Genomic DNA, 23,858 nt, shown 5'->3' with positions numbered 1-23,858 from the left:
CCGGTGGGGATCCTTACCCGTTAATAATCAATGAATAAAACAAAAAATATTATAAATTTAATAAATCATATAGAATAAATTAGCTTCGTGGTATCACTCAATAGTTGAAAAACAAAATGTTGGGATTCAAATCTCAAGTCTTACATCTAAAACACAATAATATTTATTAATGTATAAAAAATTATGACGGGTACCGGGTACCCTGGGGGTATTCCCATACCCGTCCCATTACCCTAACGGGTAATAGTTTTGATCTCATACCCATCGATCTCATACCTTTTCGGGGCGTTTGGTATTCTATTGGGATATGGATATGGATAAGGATAAATGTTGTGATAGGGATAATGATAAATGATTGGGATAAGGATAAAAATATGATAGTCGAGAATTATTATTCAATGTTTGGTATGTGGGACATGGATAGAAATAAAATAATACATTTTACTATTTTAATCTTATTTAAACTACACAACATTAATTTGAGGGATAAGATAGACTTTTTCATCCTATTAAAATTGCAGAAGCTTATCCCACCTCCTTATATCACCCCCTCCTGAGTATAGGATTTGAGGGATAAGACTCATATCCCTCTTTTATCTCTCTTAAACAAACATAAGATAACTCGTCTCAGTTTTTTATCCCTAATCCCGTGTCTTTATCGTTTCTAACAAACACCTGTTTATACAGTATTTTTCACATGAACCCCGATGACCACGTGAATTTGGTCATTCACCGTTAGATCTAGGCTGATTAAATCTAAGCCTTGAGATGTTTTCAATCTCCACCTTAAGATTTTAATCAACCTAGATCTAATGGTGAATGATCAAATTTACCGTGGTCATTAGGATCCATGTGAACACTACTGCCTGTTTATATATGATACGAGTAGTTCCATTAAGGTTAGATAATGCAGTACCCGTTGTCATCCCTAGTATTAAGCCATAAATTTAAGAGTTAAATCGATTTTGTGTTTACTAAATTCTGAAAGGTATATATTAAGAAAATTTTGTATAATGGAACGGTGCCAATTAAGCCAATTTGAAACAATAAAAATATGAATTTGTTATATATATATTTTTTTTATGAAATATACAACTGTATTCACATAATTTTAACATGATTCTGATCTATGGTCTGATAATGATTCCGTACCTTTTTTGACAGTTCTGAAACCGATCCTTGCCCTTCTACATAATAATGACTCCATCTTCAATCAGCCCTACCAAAAAAAAAGAGAGTAACCGCTCAGAAGGTAGAATAATAGAGTGCAGACCATTTGTTTATGGTGGTAAAATTCTTTTTATACCTTTCATTAAAAAAAAAAAAATTTATCCCTTAAATTTATATAATAATTAAATAATGAAAAGACTTTGAACGTCTCTATTTTCTCTTCTTGTCCTGATTTTCTGTTATCTTTGCTTTCTGAAGATATCGTGGATGTTAGCTTTCCTAGGTTAATTCCGAATTAATTTATTGTGGCGTTTGTTTTGTCTTTACTTTCTTTTCCCTAAAAAAAAAAATATAATAATTAAATAACATATTTCTTTGTGAAGGCTAAATGTGACAATTTGATGTATGAAGACGAAATCACATCTAACATTAACATTTTAAGACTAAAAATCTCACCAAAGTAAAATTTGAAAGTAAAAATAAATTACTTGAAGTACAAGGACTAATAATAAAGTTTCTAAATAGAAAGAAACGACAAAAAGTCAAAAATATCAAATCTTCCTCCTCAAGTAGTGGTAGCGGCGTTTAACGAAAAAGGGCTGTAGTACTAACGGCGTTAGGGGTAGCCTCCGTACCTCCGTAACTCCTATATCACCATTTTCTTTAAATAAAAACCCTTCAACTGCAAATAAAATAATAAAATAAGTAAAAAAAAAACCCTTGAGTATTTGCGTCACCATCTTCACACATTATATACCTGAAAGACCAACGCCACCCCCACAGAAAACTTATATTTTCCCCATTTCATAGCCTTCGCTTTCTTAGAGAGCCCCTATAATGCACTATGGTGTGCACTACGCACCCCTCACTGCGCCAATCTTCTCCTCCCCCTCTCCTTCCTCCTCGCCACCAGCCTCCGTGAACAATCCAGTCACATACGGCGATCAAAACATGATTCTCTCTGTGTTTTTGGCTCTTTTTCTTCCCTGCGTTGGGATGAGCGCTGTGTTTCTCGTTTATATCTGTCTTCTTTGGTACGCTGCCAATAATCATCCTGATATACCGCAGCCTGTCAAACCCGCCGCTAAAACAGGGCTTTCCGCATCTGAGCTCGAGAAATTGCCGAAAATTACCGGGAAAGAGCTGGTGTTAGGGACGGAATGTGCGGTGTGTTTGGATGAGATCGAGAGCGAACAAACGGCGAGACTCGTTCCTGGTTGTAATCATGGATTTCATTTGGAATGCGCCGATGCTTGGCTTTCTAAGCATTCTGTTTGCCCTGTTTGTAGGGCGAAGCTTGACGCCCAATTTTTCAGCGCTTCAGAGGACAATCCTTGCTGATTATAACTCAAGCTGTCGATTCAGGATCACACAAGAAGAAGAAGGAAAAAAAAATCGGCTCTGTTCTTCCATGGCGGCGCTGGTATCTCCACTGGCACCGGACAAGACGACTGTTGATTTGTGTAGGAGTGGTTAGGTTTCTGTAAAAAATTTATTGTTCACAGTGGCTTAATTAATTGTTGTCTTTGTTCGTGTTGTATAATTAGCGGGATGAGAGCGGCGAAATGAATTGAAATTAAATCTCATCTGAAACAAAATTGACGGTGAAGAAAGATTGATTCAGTCCAGCATTGTTGAAGATCTGTTTTGCAGTAGTATTGGCACTTGGCAGGTTCATCAATTCTCGAGGTACACGAAGAAGAAGAGGGTTTGTTTGCCCTTTTCTTTTGTCTTATTTGCGTAAAAGTACAAATTAAAATTAATTACCATATGCCAAATTTAGTTTAGCAAAATAACAGAGTTAAAATCATAAAATGGGAATTTAAGGAAAAAATGAAGAAGATTCATGAGATTTTGACTTGTTTTTTAGTACAATGAATAGGTTTTGGAATTGGGGATTTGGATGCAGAATGTGGGGAGTTGGTGCATAAGTTTAGTGGGTGATCGGTGGAAACTGGCGAGTTGGCAGTGCATAGATTTTAAAAAAGGGGGAGGTGTAACATTCCATTGCCATGCCACTTTTGTACCTGGAAAATATAAAACTCAATAAATATTTCATTTATTATAACCACCTGAAATAAAGTTTTAATTGCCTCCAAAAAATAACAAAGGAATTAAAGTTTATACCCAGGCCCAGCTTCACCACAATTTCACCATTCCTCTCTTCTCAGATTTTAACAGAGAGATGGCAAGCATGCCTGCCTGTTTGGTTTCTAGTTGTTGCTATTACACTACTGTGCGGCTACCAAATAAATTATAAAAATCAATAAAAATAATCTAAGTAATTGAATAAAAATGAAATATAATAATTTATTACAACTTTTTTTTATTCGTTTAATAATAAAGTTACTGAAATTGAAATACAGTTTTTTTTCTAGAAACAAAAAAAATATTTTGTTTATCAAAATTAAACGGCTATAAAATTTTACTCCAAATAAAATTAATTATAATTTATTAATAGAAAAATTGAATAAATTAATTTACTGTTATTTGATTTAATATTTAAATGTTTTAATAGACATTTAAAACATTAATTGTATCTAAAAATATTTGCTATGTTGTTAACATAGTTATAAAAAACTTGTAAAAAAATATAATACTAAAATCAACTCTTGTCATATATCTTTGGTTCAAAACAATTATCGGAAATTTGTTTTTTCTTTTGTTCTACAATATTTGTCAATTAAATTTTGGTAGGCAGTTTTTTTTTTCTATTTTTCTAGAGAAATTATACGGTGTGTCTGGCATACCAACTCAGAATCTGAGGTGGTATGCCAGAGCCAATTAAATAAGGACACTTGTCAAATAGTTTATAATTTTTACATTAGTTATTAAACTCAGGTAAAACAGTGAGATTAGATTTTTACTCGTCCCTTCCCTCTTATCTTATGCAAACAAATAAATGCTCTCAACCCATCTCTCCATATCTCGCAAAAAACTACCGGCGATTACTTCTCAGTTCGTCATTTTCCGGCTACCACCACTGCTCCCTTCATTTTCCTGTGGTAATCGCCGTGTCAAGCAAACTCCGACGGTGGTTATTCTAGGTGCGATCCAAATCGAGTTCTGCAGATGATGACAGATTCATCACCGGACAAATGAAATTTTCTCCTCGGAACGATCAAAATTGATATGGATTTTTAATCAAGAACTATATAAATACAGTCGAAACAAGAAACTAATTCAAATCACTTGTGTTCTGCACAGAAAAAAATTCAAATGCTAAGGTCCACTCAATGAAAGGGCAATTAACGTTTTAATTAAAATAATGATTAATTAATTCAATTGGATTGGACTTGCAACAATGGTTTAACTTTATAAACCATAATACCCAGCCACTCATTCCATTAAAAATAAATATTTACAGGAGATTGTATATTCACAGCAGAAAAAGGGAGCGGAAAGAAACAAAGGACCGGCGGCACAAAAAATAAAACCTATTGCATAAGAGGGAAGGGACTAGTAAAAAGCTAATCTTACTGATTTACCTGAGTTTAATAACTAATATAAAAATTATATACTATTTGACAAGTGTTCTTATTTAATTGGTTCTGGCATACCACCTCAGATTCTGAGTTGGAGTTGGTATGCCAGGCACACCGTATAATTTCTCATTTTTCTATTATTAATTAAACCATTGAAAAAACAAAAATAAAGGGGTATATAGATACCCCATTCTTCTGTCATTTGAAAATAGAGTTTTAAATTTTTGATTAGACATTTTATGTTTTCTCTTTCATAGTTAAAAAGTAGCATTTTATAAAAACAAAGAATCACTGGTTTTTTAAAAACCAAAACCATTGAATTAATATGTAATTAATATGTGATTTGATTAAATATATTTATTTTGAATCGGGAAATATAAGTTAATCAGAAAAAATTATCTATTTTTTTTATTGATAATCTTATTTAGAATGTTCAATGTGACATTATTCAAATAATGGTCATACTCATATGAAAAGAATTTTTTTATTATTTTATACGTTAAGAGTAAATGTATTTTTCTTAAAGACGATAGAAGTAAGTTTGAATCTTATCTCGAAATAAATGAAGGGAAATATACAAAGAAAAAAATGTAGTTTGCCCTATTTTTTTTATTGAAGGCCAGTTAGCGAGAGAGTGTAAAAAACAGACATCATAGCTATGCTGGCACCTCTGAAAATCACAGCAAACCCGAACCAATATTATTAAAGAAGAAAAGAAAAGTTAAAAAGAACCAAATACAAAAGTTTAAAACAAAACCATGTCAAGCGAAGCGATAAGAACCACGCCCCACAAGATCATGTAAAAAAGTCGGGCAACAAAAATCAGGAATTAAATCCCACCAATGTAAACTATCAGCCATACGACCAAACATAGATATGTACTTCAAAATTTGCAAATAGAGGTTCAAGGTTTATTTTGTTCACAAAACACACCATCGTAAATTATATAGTTAAATTCTAATGACAATGAATGACATTTTCATCTTTTTAGAAAATTATATTTACATATTGATAAAATACAACTCCCAAATCGAAACCACAATATAATTTGTGGACATTTCATCTTTTTTTACTAATTTGACAATTTATGAACTCAGACACCTTTTGTTTGTCTGAAAATATTTGGTAAGGGAAATTTTTTTGTTTGAAAATAAAATATTATCTGGTGTTTGACTATACCGGAAAATGGAAAGTAGTAGATAACTATTGTTTTTAAAATGTTAGGAATAAATGGAGCAGGATTCTAAAAGTTTAGACTAAGCAAACAAATATCAGAAAGTCAGAAAAATATTTTTCGGCAAACAAACATGACCTAAATTGACACTTAAGTTCATTTTCCAAAGATGGAAATCAATATGGGAGTTGTGCTTTGTAGATGAGTAAATATATTTCTGGGAAAAGTACAAAAATAAACCTTGTGGTTACACCCATTTTCGAACAACACCCATGTGATTTAAAAGTTTGCAAAGTGGTACCTTGAGGTTCATTCCGTTAGCAAACACATACCAAATTGACTAACGGCGTTAAAAGTAAAAGAGAAAAGAGTTAATTTAGTCTTTATATTTATTTATTTTATAAATTAACTCCCATTTATTATCTAATTATCACAAACAAACCCCAAAATAAAAATAAAAAATCAAATACACCATCTTTTTCATCTCTTTTTTTTCTTTTTCTTTCTCACTTCTCTCTCGTCATTGTAAATTTCTCTCTAAAATCTATAATAAGTTAAGGAATGGCCAGTTTGGAACCAGGAGAGAGGGTGTATTTGATCACATTGGTTCTCCCGTAGCTCTTTCCTAATCTGCCATTAATGGCGTTTTGCTCTCCTATACTCTCCAAGAGAGAGAGTCTCTTTGTTTTTGTGATCAGAATCTTTGAAAATCCGTGTTCTCAAAGATTCAATCCACATTTCAAACATAACCAATGCTCTATTCTTTGCGCTTTCTTCTTGTTTACCCAGAATTCGAGTTTCAGCGAGGTGGTAATTGTAATTCCAAGAGAGAGTCTCTTTCCTGATCTGCCATTAATGGTGTTTCAACACAGCTCTTATTCCAGCACTTGTGGATATTCAAACTCTTCTTTTGTGGATATTCAAACTCTTCTTGATTGGGCTCTTATTCCAGCACTTGTGGATATTCAAACTCTTCTTGTGCATAAACATGGATTCTCTAAAGCTTGCTGATCATAAACTCCACACATACCACAATAACAATAAAAGTCACATTCTCTGTTGGTAATGAAAATAATTGAGCCCAATCAAGATAATCTAGGCGTCAAATTAAAACATTGGTCTGCACCATAATCTAATTGCCCATGTCTTTCCTACTGAATGATCATATCCCAATTTCATTCCTGCCAAATGAAGTAGCCGGAGAAGAGAAAGAAAGCACCGAGAAGAACCATGACTAGCGAACTTCCGGCGATGTAATTCGGAGCTAGAGAACTCAAGAAGAGAACGAACGAATTCGCCATTAAAACGACAATCCAAATGACTAAAACGAAGTAAGAAAAAGCTTGCCAGGTTGATTTCAGTGAAACCGCAATTGATTTCAGTGATTCCATCAGATTAAGTGCCGATTTGCTATCGAGGCCGGAGGTAGGTTCATCGAGAAGTAAAACAGTCGGGTCGTGGAGCAGGCTTAACCCGATCGAAACCCGACGGTGTTCTCCACCGGAGAGTCCGCGAGCGATCCGCACATTTTCCAAATGTGTCAAACTGAGCTCGTCGAGAATTGATTCAACGAATTTCCGACGAGTTTGGGTAGAGAAGACGAGCTGTAAACATAAACGTCTCTGAAACAGTAAGCAAAGGAAGAGAAGCGTCATGTTGAGGGACATAAGCGGAAAGTTTATGAAACGAAGAAGGGTTGATCGGAGAAGAGTTGAGTAAAACGGCACCGTTTGAAGGGGAAGTTCTTGCAAAATATAGAAATTTTGAAAGTGTTCATGGTGGTAGCTTTATTTTAGAGAGAGAAATTAAGAAAGATGAGAGAGAAAGAAGAAAAAAAAAGAAATTAAAGAGAGATGGGGAAGATGGTATATTTGATTTTTATTTTTGATTTTATGATTTGTTTGTGATAATTAGATAATAAGGGGGTCAATTTATAAAAATAAATAAATATAATGACCAAATTAACTCTTTTTCCTTTGACTTTTAACGCCGTTAGTCAATTTGGTATGTGTTTGCTAACGGAATGAAGTACATGGTACCACTTTGCAAACTTTTAAACCACATGAGTGTTGTTCGAAAATGGGTGTAACCACAAGGTTTATTTTTATACTTTTCCCTATATTTTTTAAAATAAAAATGTACAGTCAAAACTTAAAAGTTTGTAATTTAAAATATTGTATTTTGTTAACAAAACGTAATACAAACCTCTATTTGTAATACAAACCTCTATTTGTACAATTTTAAACCATATGCCCCTGTTTGTATATAGGGCAAACTATACATATTTTTTAAATATAAGTACAAAAAAAACTTTTAAAATGAATTTTTCTAAAACTAACATCTATTATTTTATAAACGGTTAAATACATGAGGTCTTTGAACTTGTTCCAAAAAACCCAATCGGCTCTCTAAACTTACAAAGTGTCTCGTTAACTCTTTAACTTATTTAAAATAATATATTATTGATTATATGAATTTGTTTAAAGCGACCTAGTACCCTCTTGAACTTGGTTACAATAAAGTGTGATACATTTCAATTTATCCAAATACATATAAAAAAAAATTAAAAAAATAAAAGTTTAATTTGTGATTCTAACTCATGAAAACATATAAATTTTATATTTTTACGGCCTTTGGAGCCTTGTAGTAGATTTATAGGGTTAATCATGTTTAATTTAAACAAATTCAGGAAGTAAAGGACACATTATAGCATTAAAAGGTGATGAGGGCATCTTATCCCCAGACCCGAGTCCGGCGCAACGAGTAGCCACTCGAGAGAACCCACTCAAAGAGAGCGAAGAGCAAGCCAAAACAGAGAGCACGCGGGGCGTGTCAGGCCGAGCGCCAGGCGTGGGAACGGTTGCCTTTGGAGAAAAGTCACACCACTCGGAGACGCAGGGCGCCTCCCTTACCACACGGGGCGTAGATAGCCACATCAAGCAAGAAATCGTCCAGTATGTCAAACACGCGGGGCACACCCCTTGGGCGCCACGCGTAGATCTCATTCCACGGAGCCATCAAGATCAGGAGCCCTATGACGCGGGGCGTAATCTGCTGGGCGCCTCTCGTAATGAATTCGAGCAAGCGTCTTCAAGTTCAGGAACACATCTACGCGGGGCGTAGCACGTAGGCGCGGGGCGTGTTTGTCCTGGAGAATACTTCCCCTCCAAGTTCTCACCTTGAGGGGACCATTTTCTGTTACACTCTATTTACTGTTTTGCCATTGGCCCCCTAATTACTAAACTACCACTTTCCTATTCTACCCTTATGACCATGTGTTAGCCAAAACCCTATTCATAGGCTTTTGGTCCTTTCCCTTGTAATGTTGGAGAGTATTTAAGCTCTCATTTTTGTAATGTTCTTAACTTTTTGATGAATTAAAACAATAGCCTCCAACTCTAGAATCTAGAGGCTTTAAGTTGAGTCGAAGTAAGACAGAATATTTGGAGTGTAAGTTTAGCGGCCGTAGGAGTAGGGAGGCAGGGACAATCATCCTAGATGGGAGAGTTGTTCAGGCCTCGGATTGCTTCCGGTATTTAGGATCTATTATCCAAACGGATGGAGAAGTAGATGGAGATGTTGCTCATAGGATTAAAGCTGGTTGGTCGAAGTGGAAGAGTGCTACGGGTTTCCTTTGTGATCCCGGGATGCCTAATAGATTGAAGGGAAAATTCTACCGGACGGCAATTAGACCAGCATTGTTATATGGTACGGAGTGTTGGGCAGTGAAACACTGCCACATCCATAAGATGTCGGTGGCGGAGATGCGTATGTTGAGATGGATGTGTGGTCACACGAGAAAGGACCGGGTGCGTAATGAAATAATTAGGACAAAAGTAGGGGTCACATCTATTGAGAATAAAATGAGAGAAAACCGACTAAGGTGGTTTGGCCATGTGAGATGTAGAGGGCTTGATGCGCCGGTTAGGAGAACCGAAGAGTGGCAAAGGGATGTAGTGGTGAGGGGTAGGGGAAGACCTAAGCAAACTTGGAGGAGGGTGATCGAGAGTGATATGAGTTTATTGGGAATTGAGGAAAATATGGTAGTGGATAGGACGGAGTGGAGGGAGCGAATCTGTGTCGCTGACACGACTTGATTTTCACGGTTTTATATGATGGTTCATGTTAGCCGACCCCGAATCATTTCGGGACTAAGGCTTTGTTGTTGTTGTTGTTGTTGTTGTAAAACAATAGCCTCCATTGAGAGCTTGAGATTTCATATCCTTTGGGTTAACTCAACCTTCAAGTTTAGCTTGAGAAGATCGGATTCTTTGTTGGTTTACGATTAAAAGCTTCAGTCGATTTCAATCTACATCAGTTGGTATCAGAGCCGAGTCGTTTTCCTTGACCGGAGACTTCTTCTCGGAGATGGTTCAACCACGTATCACCACCGAAGCCATTGGAGCCCATGAGCAAAGGTTTGAAGCACTAGAATCAAGCATGAAGGCAATGAATGACAAGATGAGTGAGTTTGAAGAAAAACAAGAAGCGGGTAGAAGAGAAATGCGTCTTGATATGGAGAGGCTTATTCTTGAGTTTCGAAATAGCCACAACCAACCCGCCGGAGAATCTCACCGGAGACAAGAGGAACAAAACCGCCCTCTACTTGAGCGGCAACCAACACCACCACCACGGATAACCTATGCACCCCAAGCAATGGACCCTCGGGTTCAAGAGGTAAGGTGGACTAATCCCGTAACCATTAGAAATGTGGATAATGATAGTGATGGGGATTTGTTTGATGATTATGATATGCCTAGGATTGCTAGGAATATGGGGATTAGGATTGATGATAATGCCATGAATGATAGGCCTAGGCATGATGTGCATGTAAATGATGTTGTCGGTCCCGTGCATGTGCGTGCCGGGAATATGGATGTTGTGCATAATGATGTTGTAGGTGGTTTTGAAAGGGGAAATGTTGGTTTGAATGACCCGTATGGGGGCCGAGGTACTGAGAGGGGCGGATATAGAGGCGAACCGAATGTGAGGATGGGGTATGTAGGAAATTTTGATAGAGATGATGCCTTCAAGTTGAAAGTGGACTTACCGTCATTCGGGGGAGAACTCGACATAGAGGGTTTCCTCGATTGGTTGCTCGAGGTAGAGCGGTTCTTTGATTACGCGGGGATACCAGAGGATCGGAAGGTTCGGTTGGTAGCTTACTGGTTGAAAGGAGGGGCGTCGGTTTGGTGGGATAATGTGAAGGAGAGAAAAAGAAGAAGAGGAGGAAGGGAATCGATTAGGTCTTGGCTAAGGATGAAATCGATGTTGCGGGAGAGGTTTCTACCACCTGATTACGAGCAATACATCTACAGCTCTTATAGAAATTGCTCACAAGGTGCTAGGAGTGTGCACGAATACACCTCGGAGTTCTTGCGGCTTTCGGCAAGGGCTAATTTGTCGGAAACCGAAAGCCAAAAGACTTCAAGGTATCTTGAAGGGCTGAGATACAACATCCAAGATCGGATTGCAATGCAGATGGTGATTCGGGTGCAAGACGCCCGTAACTTAGCATTGAAGGCTGAGTCACAGTTGAGTTTGAGGGGTCGTGAAGGCTATAGGAGAACAAAGGTTGAGAGCACCTATGGAGGGAGAGGAGCTCCCAAGAGCATTGACAAGGGTAAAGGAGTCGCAAGTTCTAGCGATCCCAAAGCGCCAAATGCGGAAAGGGCGCCTAGTGGAGATGTGAGGCCTTTTAAGGCGACACAACCCCCTAGGGGCAGCAACCCCTATGCTAAACCGGCTCCATTCAAATGTTTCCGATGCAACGAGCCGGGTCACCGTTCCAATGAATGTCCTAAGAGGAGAAGCGCCAACGTAGTTGAGAGATACGAAGATGATTATGAGTATGATGACGAAGGGGATGTTTGTTGTGACCCCGTGGATGATGAGTATGAGGAAGAGTATGATGGTGGGCGCGCCATACATGTTGTGAGAAGACTATTGGTTTCAAGTAAAGTGGAATCGGATCAACGACACCAATTATTCCGAACCCGATGTCTAGTACAAGGGGTAAAGTGCAATGTGATCATAGATAGTGGGAGCCAAGAGAATATTATCAGCGATGCCGCAGCCAAGAGGTTTGGGTTAGTGATTGAACCGCATCCCATTCCGTACAGTGTGGGGTGGATCAAGAGCGTCGGAGAGCTGAAGGTCACTCAAAGGTGTAGGGTTCCTCTTGAGATAGGGGAGTACCGGGATGAAGTTTATTGTGACATGGTGGAGATGGATGCATGCCACCTACTATTGGGACACCCGTGGCAATTTGATAGGGATGCTACCCATGCCGGAAGGAAGAATACTTATCAGTTCATGAAGGACGGCATTCGGTATGTTCTAACACCTCTATTGGGAGAGACCAAAGACAAAGGGAAGTCTAGTTTTATTGTTTGCCCGACTCACAAGGCGTTTCTCAACGAGTGTGAGGAGAGCCAAACAGTCTATGTAGTGATGGTGAAGTCGAGCACACCAAGTGAGAGGGTCGGAAGTGAAGCTGAAGAAGTTTCGGAGGATGTGGGGAGGTTGCTAAATGAGTTCCGTGGCGTCTTTCCGGAAGAGTTACCCGATGGGTTGCCACCTCTACGGGACATCCAACACCACATTGACCTAGTGCCGGGAGCTAGCTTGCCTAGTCTCCCTCACTACCGAATGAGTCCTAAGGAGAGTGAAATGATGAAGGAGAAGGTGGACGAGTTGATAAAGATGGGCTATGTTAGAGAGAGTATGAGTCCGTGTGCGGTGCCGGCTTTGTTGACGCCCAAGAAGGACGGGTCGTGGAGGATGTGTGTGGATAGCCGAGCCATCAACAAGATTACTATTCGGTACAAGTTCCCGATTCCCCGACTTGATGATATGCTTGACCAATTGGGCGGTTCCAAGGTCTTTTCGAAGATCGACTTGAGGAGCGGATACCACCAAATCCGGATCAAGGCGGGGGATGAGTGGAAGACAGCGTTTAAGACGCGGGACGGACTATACGAGTGGCTAGTGATGCCATTCAGGATGACCAATGCACCGAGCACCTTCATGAGGTTGATGAACCAAGTACTACGTCCGGTGATTGGGAAGTTTGTGGTGGTCTACTTTGATGATATTCTCATCCATAGTAAGACGATAGAAGAGCATGTGGAGCACTTGAGGGCCGTGTTAGTTTTGCTCCGGGAGAACCAACTCTTTGCCAACACTAAGAAGTGTGACTTCGTGATGGAAATCTTGGTGTTTCTCGGATATGTGGTCAGTGGGAGTGGCATCCGAGTGGATGAAGAGAAAGTGAGAGCTATCTGGGAGTGGCCGGCCCCGAAGACAGTTGGGGATATTAGGAGTTTCCATGGGTTGGCTACATTCTATAGGCGGTTCATCCGGAATTTCAGCGCGATCGTGGCCCCTATGACCGAGTGTTTGAAGAAGGGTAGAGGCTTCAAGTGGGGGAATGAGCAAGAGAGTAGTTTCGCCTTGATTAAGGAAAAGCTAAGTACCGCTCCGGTTTTAGCGTTTCCATATTTTGAGAAGCTCTTCGAGGTGGAGTGTGATGCGAGTGGAGTCGGAGTAGGGGGAGTACTAATGCAAGAGCGGAGGCCCATAGCGTACTTCAGTGAGAAGTTGTGTGATTCTAGACAGAAGTGGGCCACGTATGACAAGGAGTTCTATGCGGTAGTGCAGGCTCTCAAGACGTGGGAGCACTACCTCATCGAGAAGGAATTTATGTTGTATACCGACCACCAAGCCCTCAAGTACTTGGGAAGTCAAAAACAACTCCGGAGCTCCATGCATGTTAGGTGGTCCGCTTTCGTGGATAAGTTTCCTTATCGACTTCTTCACAAAGCGGGTCAACAGAATAAGGTTGTGGATGCCTTGAGCCGATGGGTAGCCCTATTGAAAACAGTGGCCTTGGAGTTAGTGGATTTTGAGCACATTAAAGGGGAATACGAGGAAGACCCAGACTTTGGGCTTGAATGGGAGAAATGTAGAAGAGGTACTGAGGAGAGTGGATATCAGCTTGTGGATGGGTTCCTCATGAGGGGCAGCCAATTGTGCCTTCCGAACACATCCATCCGGGAAAGAGTGATTCGAGAGCTACACGGAGGGGTGTTGGGGGACACTTTGGAAGAGACAAGACCTTTGAAGCGGTTAGCTCCCGCTACTATTGGCCTAAAGTAAGGAGGGACGTCGCCTACATCGTGGAGCGATGTGAGGAGTGCCAAACATCCAAGGGGCATGCTACTAATGCCGGGCTACGTATGCACCTACTGGTCCCAGAGACTATTTGGGAAGACCTCTCCATGGATTTTGTATTGGGGCTGCCGAGGACTCAATGGGGTATGGACTCCGTATTTGTGGTGGTGGATCGATTCTCAAAGATGGCACACTTTATTCCGTGTAGGAAGACAAATGACGCCACCGCCACCGCCATCGCCAAATTGTTCTTTCGAGAGGTTGTGAGGCTGCACAGGGTCCCAAAGAGTATAGTGTCGGATCGGGACACCAAGTTCCTTAGCCACTTTAGGCGAACTCTTTGGGCTATTCTCGGTACCATGTTGAAGTTTAGTACCACGGCTCACCCACAAACGGATGGGCAAACTGAGGCGGTCAATCGGACGTTGGGTAATTTATTGAGAAGCAAATGCCGGGACAAACCCAAAATGTGGGATTATGTGCTTGCCCAAGCCGAGTTCGCCTACAACTCCACCGTGAGTTCAACCACCGGGAAGTCCCCCTTTGATGTTGTGTACACCAAAGCTCCGAACCATTCGCTTGATTTGGGGGAAGTTCCGAAAGGGGAGAAGAAGAGCGCAGCGGCTCAGAATTTGGCCTATGACTACCACCAAATGCACCAAGAAGTTCGGCATAGCATCGAGGAGAAAAACATTAAGAACAAGGCCAAGGTCGATGAGCACCGAAGAGATGTGCAATTTGAGGTTGGGGATGAGGTGATGGTGTACTTGGGAAAAGAGTGACTTAGTCATGCCCCGAGTAGCAAGTTGAGGCCGAGAAAATATGGTCCTTACCGGATCACAAAGAAAATCAGTGCCAACGCTTACCAACTAACCCTTCCCAATTGGCTTGGGAAAATATCTTCTTCTTTTAATGTGCAGGACTTGAGCTTATGGAAGCCGGAGGGATCGTTGCCAACCAAAGTCACCGAGACGGAGCCCGACTCTTTCAAAGAAGGGGAGAATGATGAGGGCATCTTATCCCTAGACCCGAGTCTGGCGCAACGAGTAGCCACTCGAGAGAACCCACTCAAGGAGAGGGAAGAAGAAGCCAAAATAGAGAGCACGCGGGGCGTGTCAGGCCGAGCGCCAGGCGTGGGAATGGTTGCCTTTGGAGAAAAGTCACACCACTCGGAGACGCAGGGCGCCTCCCTTACCACGCGGGGCGTAGATAGCCACATCAAGCAGGAAATCATCCAGTACGTCAAACACGCGGGGCACACCCCTTGGGTGCCACGCGTAGATCTCATTCCACGGAGCCATCAAGATCAGGAGCCCTATGACGCGGGGCGTAATCTGCTGGGCGCCTCTCGTAATGAATTCGAGCAAGCGTCTTCAAGTTCAGGAACACATCTACGCGGGGCGTAGCACGTAGGCGCGGGGCGTGTTTGTCCTGGAGAATACTTCCCCTCCAAGTTCTCACATTGAGGGGACCATTTTCTGTTACACTCTATTTACTGTTTTGCCATTGGCCCCCTAATTACTAAACTACCACTTTCCTATTCTACCCTTATGACCATGTGTTAGCCAAAACCTTATTCATAGGCTTTTGGTCCTTTCCCTTGTAATGTTGGAGAGTATTTAAGCTCTCATTTTTGTAATGTTCTTAACTTTTTGATGAATTAAAACAATAGCCTCCATTGAGAGCTTGAGATTTCATATCCTTTGGGTTAACTCAACCTTCAAGTTTAGCTTGAGAAGATCGGATTCTTTGTTGGTTTACGATTAAAACCTTCAGTCGATTTCAATCTACATCAAAAGGTCAATCAAGTGTTTTGAACAAATCCAGACTACGAGTCCGTTTGGTTTAACTACTGTTTACTATTGGAAAAAACTGATTTTCCAAAAAGCAGAGATTACATTCTTTTGTTGGAAAAACACAAGAAACAACTGTTTTTTATATATAAAAACATCAACAATAGTTCTTTAATCAAACATCTAAAACTCTATTTTTTTTAATAGGAAAAGATAAACAGAGTAAAAAATGGATTAAACAAATACTCCTAAAAGTAAATAATAATGTCTCCAACTAGAAGAAAATCTGTTGTCCCAATTTCAGTGTCTCCTTCCATGTCCCTCTTACAAAAAGTGGTCATTTTTATTGTGCGAGTCTCTTTGACTCACAAAATATATTATTTTAATTAAGTAGAAATCACTTTTTATGTGACGGAGACAGCAGATTTTCTTCCTCTCCAAACTAAGTGAAATTATTTCCTTGTAAGTCAAAATTGTTATATGAGAAATTAGCATACATAAATTCAAATAATTCAATTAGAACTTTAAATTGCCATCTCTGAAATGGCATTCCCATTTGTTTGGCATTTGATTGATGTCATTACCCAATCTCATCTCTAAATAATAATGTCATTGCGTGTACAATAATGCTTAACTTTCTATTTTTCTTTCTCTTGGCTTGTGCGTCACATTGAAGCCAATCCTAGGCAAATTCTTGCTTATAGCCTCATAATAAACTTCTATTATTAAACAATCTTCCAGAATTGGCCAGATTTTTTACCAAATGGAAGAGACACATCCATTTAATTATTTAAATCCAACCCTTATACTAATCATATTCTCAGGTTGGTTTCCAATAAATAATAGTGCTAAATTATCCTATTTAACATGTTTTACAACTTTATTCCACTCAATACCATTCATTATATCACTATTTATATCTTATCTTTTCTTCTTCAAAGTACTATTTTGTTTCTTCTTTTTGCCTTTTTTTATTGGTATTTTAGGAATCAAGATTGAAAATCAAAAGAAAAATTCAAATTTTAATCTTTTTTTAATAAGGTTGGGACGCGAAGGCAGGCCAGACATCCCAACTAGGTTGGCACCTCCAGCACAGCCAACAACCCGAATATTATTAATAAAGAAAAAAAGTACAGAAGAAGGAGAAAGAGACAGAAAAAAGAAAGTTACAGAAATCCAATGTGAGCTACGTTACACAAGTCATCAAAAACAAAAGTCTGACAAAAATGTGGCGCAGAGTGCCACCAAAGAGAAGAGTCAGCCGATTGCCCCATTGCAGCCAACCTATCAGCAGCCTGGTTACCTTCTCTAAAAATGTGCGTGGCTTTCCAATTCATGCCAGAAAGTCTTGCTAAGCAGGAATGCCAGTCTTTCTTTATTATCCAAGGAACACCACTTGAGTAAGTATTAAGAAGATGCACGGTATATGATGAGTTGGATTCAATCCACAGGTTCCTCCAGTTTCTTTCCCAGGCAACGCTAACCGCATAGATAATAGCTTTCAGCTCAGCAATATGTACAGGCGAGTTATGAATAGGAAACGCAAAGCATCCCCTTAATCTAAATATGTTTTGAAATATTTTAATTAAAACTCATTTAAAAAGCAATCGAAATCTATTGAAATACAAATAAAACTTAATAAATAGTTAATTTTAATGTTACAAAATAGTTGGTTAGACATTTTCTGTTTGCATTTTATAGCTGAAAATCAGTTTTTTACAAAAGCAGTCAATCCCTGCTTTTTGGAAAATCAGTTTTTTTCAACAACAAACCGTAATATCAAACCCGCCCTCTGAAATCACACTTATGTAGGATGTAGCACTAATCAATCCACATAGTTGACAACATAGAAATGAATTCCTATTTTATTAGCTTTGAGATGAAGTCTCTAAAATTATTGTAAGTCCCTGCCAAACCCTAAATGGGCCTGAAAATTAAAATAATGAAAAGAAAAGAAAAGAAAAGAAGTTGATAATATTGTATAACACCTTGAGGAAAGGGAAACACTAACTTTATTAAATCAGAAGATTAATTATGGCTCCTTACATCAATATCACAATCAATTGTGAACCTAATGATCTGATTGGAAAAATGAAATAATAATAAAAATTCCTAATACATATATTCTTCTACAGTGGCGAATACAAAATTAATCGGTTGGGATCCGATTTATACATAGTATGTAATTTTTTTTTTTGTTAAATTGAACTTGTTTAACAATTTTCCGTATATATACGTGTTATAATTAGTGGTCAAGAACCAATTTTTAAGTACCAATGTAAAACTTTTCAAAATTAAGCTATATTGTGTTTAAGATTCTTAACATGTAAAAAAATAGTATCTAATAGAAAAACTCGGATTTAGGGACGGCCTAATAGACAAAAAAAAAATAGAAATTTGGATTTAAGAACCCTAACAGGCCAAAAAAATAAAAAAATTGAATTCAAGGAGAGTCTAACAGCCTAAAAAAATTGAAATTTTGGATTTAGGGCTAATTTTGGGGTGCTAATTCAACACCCTATCATTATTTCTTAGAAACAGGGGCCGGAACCACCACAACCTCAAATTTCGTAGAGACAGAAAAGACGAAACTACTCGTGGTCATGATGGTTCCGGCGGCCGGAAGGCCCCGGCCCCCCTGTCTCCGCCCCTGTTCTTCTAAATATTTAGCCTTCCCTTCTTGTCCAATTGTATTCAATAAATATCGATAGAATTTGTTGGATATAGAAAATGGAAGACACTCTCTACTACATGTCAAAGTGCTCACAAAATGCAAAATAAAAATCAAATAGATAAAAAAAATTGGGAACTTTTGGAGAGTTCAAGGAGCAGTTGGAAGTTTTAAGTTATTGAATGTAATAGGACAAAATGAAAATGTTATGATATGTAATTAGATAAAAATAAATAATCATTTGTAACTTTTAAAAGTTTAGATCGAGCAAATATAAGTAGCAAAATGCATTAGGTCCAAAAAAAACCAGATACAACTACAGCAGTATTCACCTGGACCTTTAAACAACCAAAATGAATTTTGTTACTATATTTAAGCATTATGATGGTTTGAATCTCATCGTAATAAACCTAAATTTAATAGGATTATAATAAATCTAAATTTAATGGCTCATTTACTACCAATTAAGTTTAAGAGTTGGACAGAAAAAGCTAGAGAAATTATATGTGAAAGGGAAAGTAGGTGACCACCTAATTATTTAGCTCACTTGTATCTTTTGGCTCTTCAAATCATCAAAAGAAAATTATGCTTCACACATTAATATATATAAATATATAGATGGAGAGATAGATGAGATTTAAATTTTTAAGTATTACTAAATCCACTGCTTTAGTAAAATTAAATATTAACATTCCTTAAGCATTTGTAAATACTTTGCAATTATATATAAGAGAATTTCAATGGAAACATGTCTATTACTTTTTTAATGATATAATATGAAATTAAAAAGCTTCAATCCATAAAATAACCTATCTTCCAATGTAAATATATGTGTTTAAAAATTTAGATAAGGTATAAAATATCCATATTATTGTTAGTGAATCAATTTTATTATTAAAGTTCTAACATTGGTAAGCTACACTAGTTTAAGATATTAATAAAAGAAATTCAAATATATATATATTTTTTTAAAATTGCGCACAATACGCTTACATTACAAAGAAGAAAGAAAAATTTCCACCCCACTCGGATGTGATTCGAACCCATGATCTCCCTAGTCATAGGTAAGCTCCCAACCACTAGATATACTATAAATGTTTTAGAATAGTATCATGTTGCCTCATGGTTTCACTTGTCCATACCAACCTGCCAAACATGAGCAGCTCGTCATGGTCCTGCTCCCTATTGATCTATCAAGTCCCTCATGCTTCGGTTAAGCCAACTGTTCCGTTAGTGGATCCACGACATTGTCTTCTGACACAACCTAAATGATCCTCACATCTCCTCTATCGATGATCTCTTGAATAAGATGAAATTTTCTAAGTACATGTTTAGTCCTTTTGTGTGACCAAGGCTCATAAGCTTGTGCTATGGCCCCTTGGTTGTCAGAGAAAATATCAACTATAGGTTGGATGGAAAGACTCCTAACTCAGTTTCAAACTTCTTGAACCAAACTTCTTCTTTTGTAGCATCTAATGCAATAATATACACAAATTCTGATGTAGAACCTGCTACAGTATCCTATTTTGAGCTCTTCCAACTGACATCACTTCCATTTAACAAGAACGCATATCCAGTTTGCGATTTCAATTCATCGACGTTGGATTGGAAGCTAGCATCAGTGTAACCATTTACAACGAGCTCTTCATGACCACTGTATAATAAGAAGTTATCCTTAGTACTCTTTAAGGACTTTAGGATTGCTTTGACTACGATCCAATGTGCCTCCTCGGGATCCTGTTGGTAACGAAATGATCATACTTAGTGCATGTGCAACATCAGGCCAATTACATAGCATGTCATACATAATAGTCACGATAGCCAATGCATATGGTTCAGTGTTCTAAAAATCATCTGAGGCAGGGATTTTTAGAACACTGTTCCAATTTACTCAAGTCGGATCATATAGATCGATTGAACTATCTTTGGCCATCCAGGAGGTCCTAGACGGGGGTGTAGGCGGTCCTCGACGAGGGTCTAGACGGTCCCAGACGGTCCTTTTGAAAAAATTAGCCCTTAAATTTTATGTCAAGTTTTTTAATTTTAAATAAAATATTAAATAAGAAAAAACTAAAAAAAAACTTTAAACTATCAAATGTATTTTTAAGAATATTAATTTTATTTTTCTTTGACGTATTTTGTTATTAATGTTATTGACCCATTTTTAAAAAGACATTAATACAAATAATATTAAAAAATATATTTTTCTATCCTAAATATTTTATATTATTATTTTTACATAGTATAATTCATATTTTAATTGTATTTATATAATAATTTATTTAATAAAAATATAAAAAAGTATAAAAATACAAATCCGATTAATCTCTAAGGGTCCTATCCGCTCTACTAGCGCCTATCGTCTTTTACAACTTTGATATGTGTTAAGCCCAAAATATACCTAAAATATCATTAATATTTACATCATTTTTATTACAAATTTATGTTGTTTATATCTGTTTAGATTACTTTTACTCTCGAATATCTTTCTTTCTTGCAAGGTACCTAAATATTTGGTAAAATCCAAATAGGAACGAAAAAGGATCAAAAACAGAAGAAAAACCCTACAAAAGGAGTCAAAGACGACGTAAATCGAAAGCACCAAGTCGAGGACACGAACGAAAGCAAAGAAGTGAGAAAACTCACCGTGCCGCGACAGTGAATCCCCAACCCGCGGTCGCGACACGCGTGGTTTAGCCATTTCTCCCCTTCGTCCAACGTTCAACTTAATGCTACGTCATTCACGGCCGAGGATTCCTATCCTCGGTAAGTGCAGAAAATTTGCCAAAAGCATTTAACACATGCTGAAATCCAAGAAACGCGTTCGTTCAAGTGGATAAAGACGTCCTTTCACAACGGACACGACTCTTAACCAACGGATACATCACTTCAAACACAACCCTTCAACATCTATAAATAAAGAGTTGATGTTGAGAAAAAATGCAATGAAATGTTATAATATAGATATAGAATCAGAGCGTAGAACTTATGTCTAAGTTCTAAGTAAAAACATTTCGAGAGTTAGAAATTAGATTCTGTACAAAACAAGATGAGGTACACATATTGTTTATAGTTTAATTACAACTCAGTAGCGTTTAGACATTGTTCCAGTTTTAGTTTGCATCATGGTAGTGGCCGATCGAATCCCTATTACGAAGTTACAGCGAGAAGATTGAGTAGAGTGTTCGCCCCTGAGCCTGACAACCTCTAAGGAAACCCAAGGAAAGGAACCGATCAAGCCGTTCACTTGCACGCCCTCGAAGAACTCGATGCTCCATGTTCTCTGTAAACTTGTATCAATTTATATTTCATCTAATAAAGTCCGTTCTATTCGACAAATCGTTATGCAGCACTTATGGTAACCAATCCAATATAAGTGAGGCTGGTGTTTTCATTAATACGCAGTTGAATTCAAAATCATTACAAGGAAACTTTGTTGAACACTTAGGCAAATTATCATCTCGAAAGAGTTTTAATTTGAGTAAGGGCAACTATCCCGAAAGGGTTTTATCGTGTTCAAAGCCAATTAATTAGAGGTTCCGTCATTTATTTCATCATCATAATTGATACAAAGTTTAAGTTGTTTTCTTTGCTTAATGCAAATGAATACATTCATTGTTTTTCTAAAAAGTTCTAAATGTTCCTGTTTTGTAAAATTCATCCTTAAATCAGAAGATCTTTCTAACAATCGATTTATTCTAAATATAAAATCTTATTCCAGCATTTTTCAAGTATTCAAAGTTCATAAACTCAATTAAACAATTATTTTTCCTAAATTCAATTAGACAAATTTCACTTTTCATTTACAATTAATAATAAATCTAACAAGTTCGAAATTAATAAATTCAAAAATAAGTTTTTCGTTAAAAAACGTATCCCTGTGGGATCGATATTTTTATTACTACAAGCGAAACCGTGCACTTGCGGAAATCGCTCAACAAGTTTTTGGCGCCGTTGCCGGGGATACGCAAAAAATTTTGACAAAATTTTTATTTTTCGTATTTTATTTTTGAATCTAGGTTTACACATTATTTTTATACAATTTTTATATTTTATTTATTTTTCAGTTTATATAACATATTTGTTTTCAATTTTGTTTTGAAGGTAGTTTGGCTCGTGTAACAATTTCAAGTTCATGCGCAGTTCGCGAAATTCGGGCACACCACCAGACCCTTTTGATCCAGAAATTGAAAGAACACTTAAGAAAAACAACAAAAACAACAAAAACAAAGACAAAACACCCATAAAAACCAAAAAAATCCAGCCAAAAAATATGGCCGATCCACCGACACTTATGGATTATGCTAGGCCAGGAATGGCCGGTGTAACTAATAGTGTAGTTAGACCCCGTATAAACGCAAATCAATTTGAAATTAAGCCTGCTTTGCTTAATATGTTGCAAAACAACGTAACGTTTTATGGACTACCTAACGAAAACCCTAATGCACATTTGACAAATTTCTTAGAAATTTGTGATACTTTTAAAATTACTGATGTAACAGCCGAAGCAATCAAACTTCGCCTCTTTCCTTTCACTTTGAAGGATAAGGCAAAAATTTGGTTATCTTCTATGCCAGCTGCAACATTTGAAACTTGGGACCAATTAGCCCAAGCGTTTTTATCAAAATATTTTCCTTTAGCAAAAACCACAAGAGTCATCAAAGAATTGACATCTTTTACACAAAATGATAATGAAACTCTTTATGAAGCTTGGGAACGTTTTAAAGAACTTCAACGTTTATGCCCACACCACCAACTGCCAGATGCACTTTTAATGCAGACATTCTATAATGGATTAAATCCTACAACTAGAGGTTCATTAGATGCTATGTCTGGAGGGTTATTTATGAAGAAGACGTCCGCCCAAGCAAGAGAACTTTTGGAGGAAATGGCAATCAACAGCAGTATGTGGCCCGCAGAGCGTGGACATATACCAACGGCGAAACCATCATCCTCAGGTACATCATCGGTTAAAGGTATAATGAATCTTGATCCAGTAGCAATGTTACAAGCCCAATTTTCTGCCTTATCGCACAAAATTGATAAGTTTATGGAACCATGCGATCCTAATGATCTAATCCAGAGAGACATTGATTACGAAGGTATGAATGAGATAGAACAGGTAAATTTTGTCCAAGGACAAAACCAAACTACTAATCCTTATTCTAATACTTATAATCCTGGATGGAGAAATCATCCTAACTTTAATTGGAAAGATAGTAATAATAATAATAATGCAAATGCTAATCAATATCGTGTAAATAATTATCAAAATCAAACAAGAGATACGATTAGCACTTTATCTTCAAAAATCGACAAATTTATAGATGCTATGAATGGAAAGGTAAGTAATCAAGACGATGGTTTTAAACGGATCGAAAGTAAATTCG

At 37.7% G+C, this 23,858-nt stretch overlaps 1 protein-coding gene and 1 non-coding gene across 2 annotated transcripts; one reads left to right on the top strand and one right to left on the bottom strand.

The window, feature by feature from the left end:
* Nucleotides 1-1,891: 1,891 nt before the first annotated feature.
* LOC136234876 (E3 ubiquitin-protein ligase ATL23) lies at nt 1,892-2,809 on the top strand. Its single transcript, XM_066024365.1, has one exon. It carries the CDS (start codon nt 2,008-2,010, stop codon nt 2,509-2,511), a length of 504 nt encoding a protein of 167 aa, XP_065880437.1. The 5' UTR covers nt 1,892-2,007; the 3' UTR covers nt 2,512-2,809.
* Nucleotides 2,810-23,119: 20,310 nt separating this feature from the next.
* LOC136201644 (small nucleolar RNA R71) lies at nt 23,120-23,226 on the bottom strand. The gene has a single exon (XR_010673990.1). It is a non-coding gene; the product is annotated as a small nucleolar RNA R71 (small nucleolar RNA).
* Nucleotides 23,227-23,858: the final 632 nt, after the last annotated feature.

This window comes from Euphorbia lathyris, chromosome 7 (genome assembly GCF_963576675.1).
Source record: "Euphorbia lathyris chromosome 7, ddEupLath1.1, whole genome shotgun sequence".
Lineage (NCBI taxonomy): Eukaryota > Viridiplantae > Streptophyta > Magnoliopsida > Malpighiales > Euphorbiaceae > Euphorbia > Euphorbia lathyris.
Note: the sequence above shows the minus strand (reverse complement) of the source record. Positions and strands in the feature narration are given on the sequence as shown.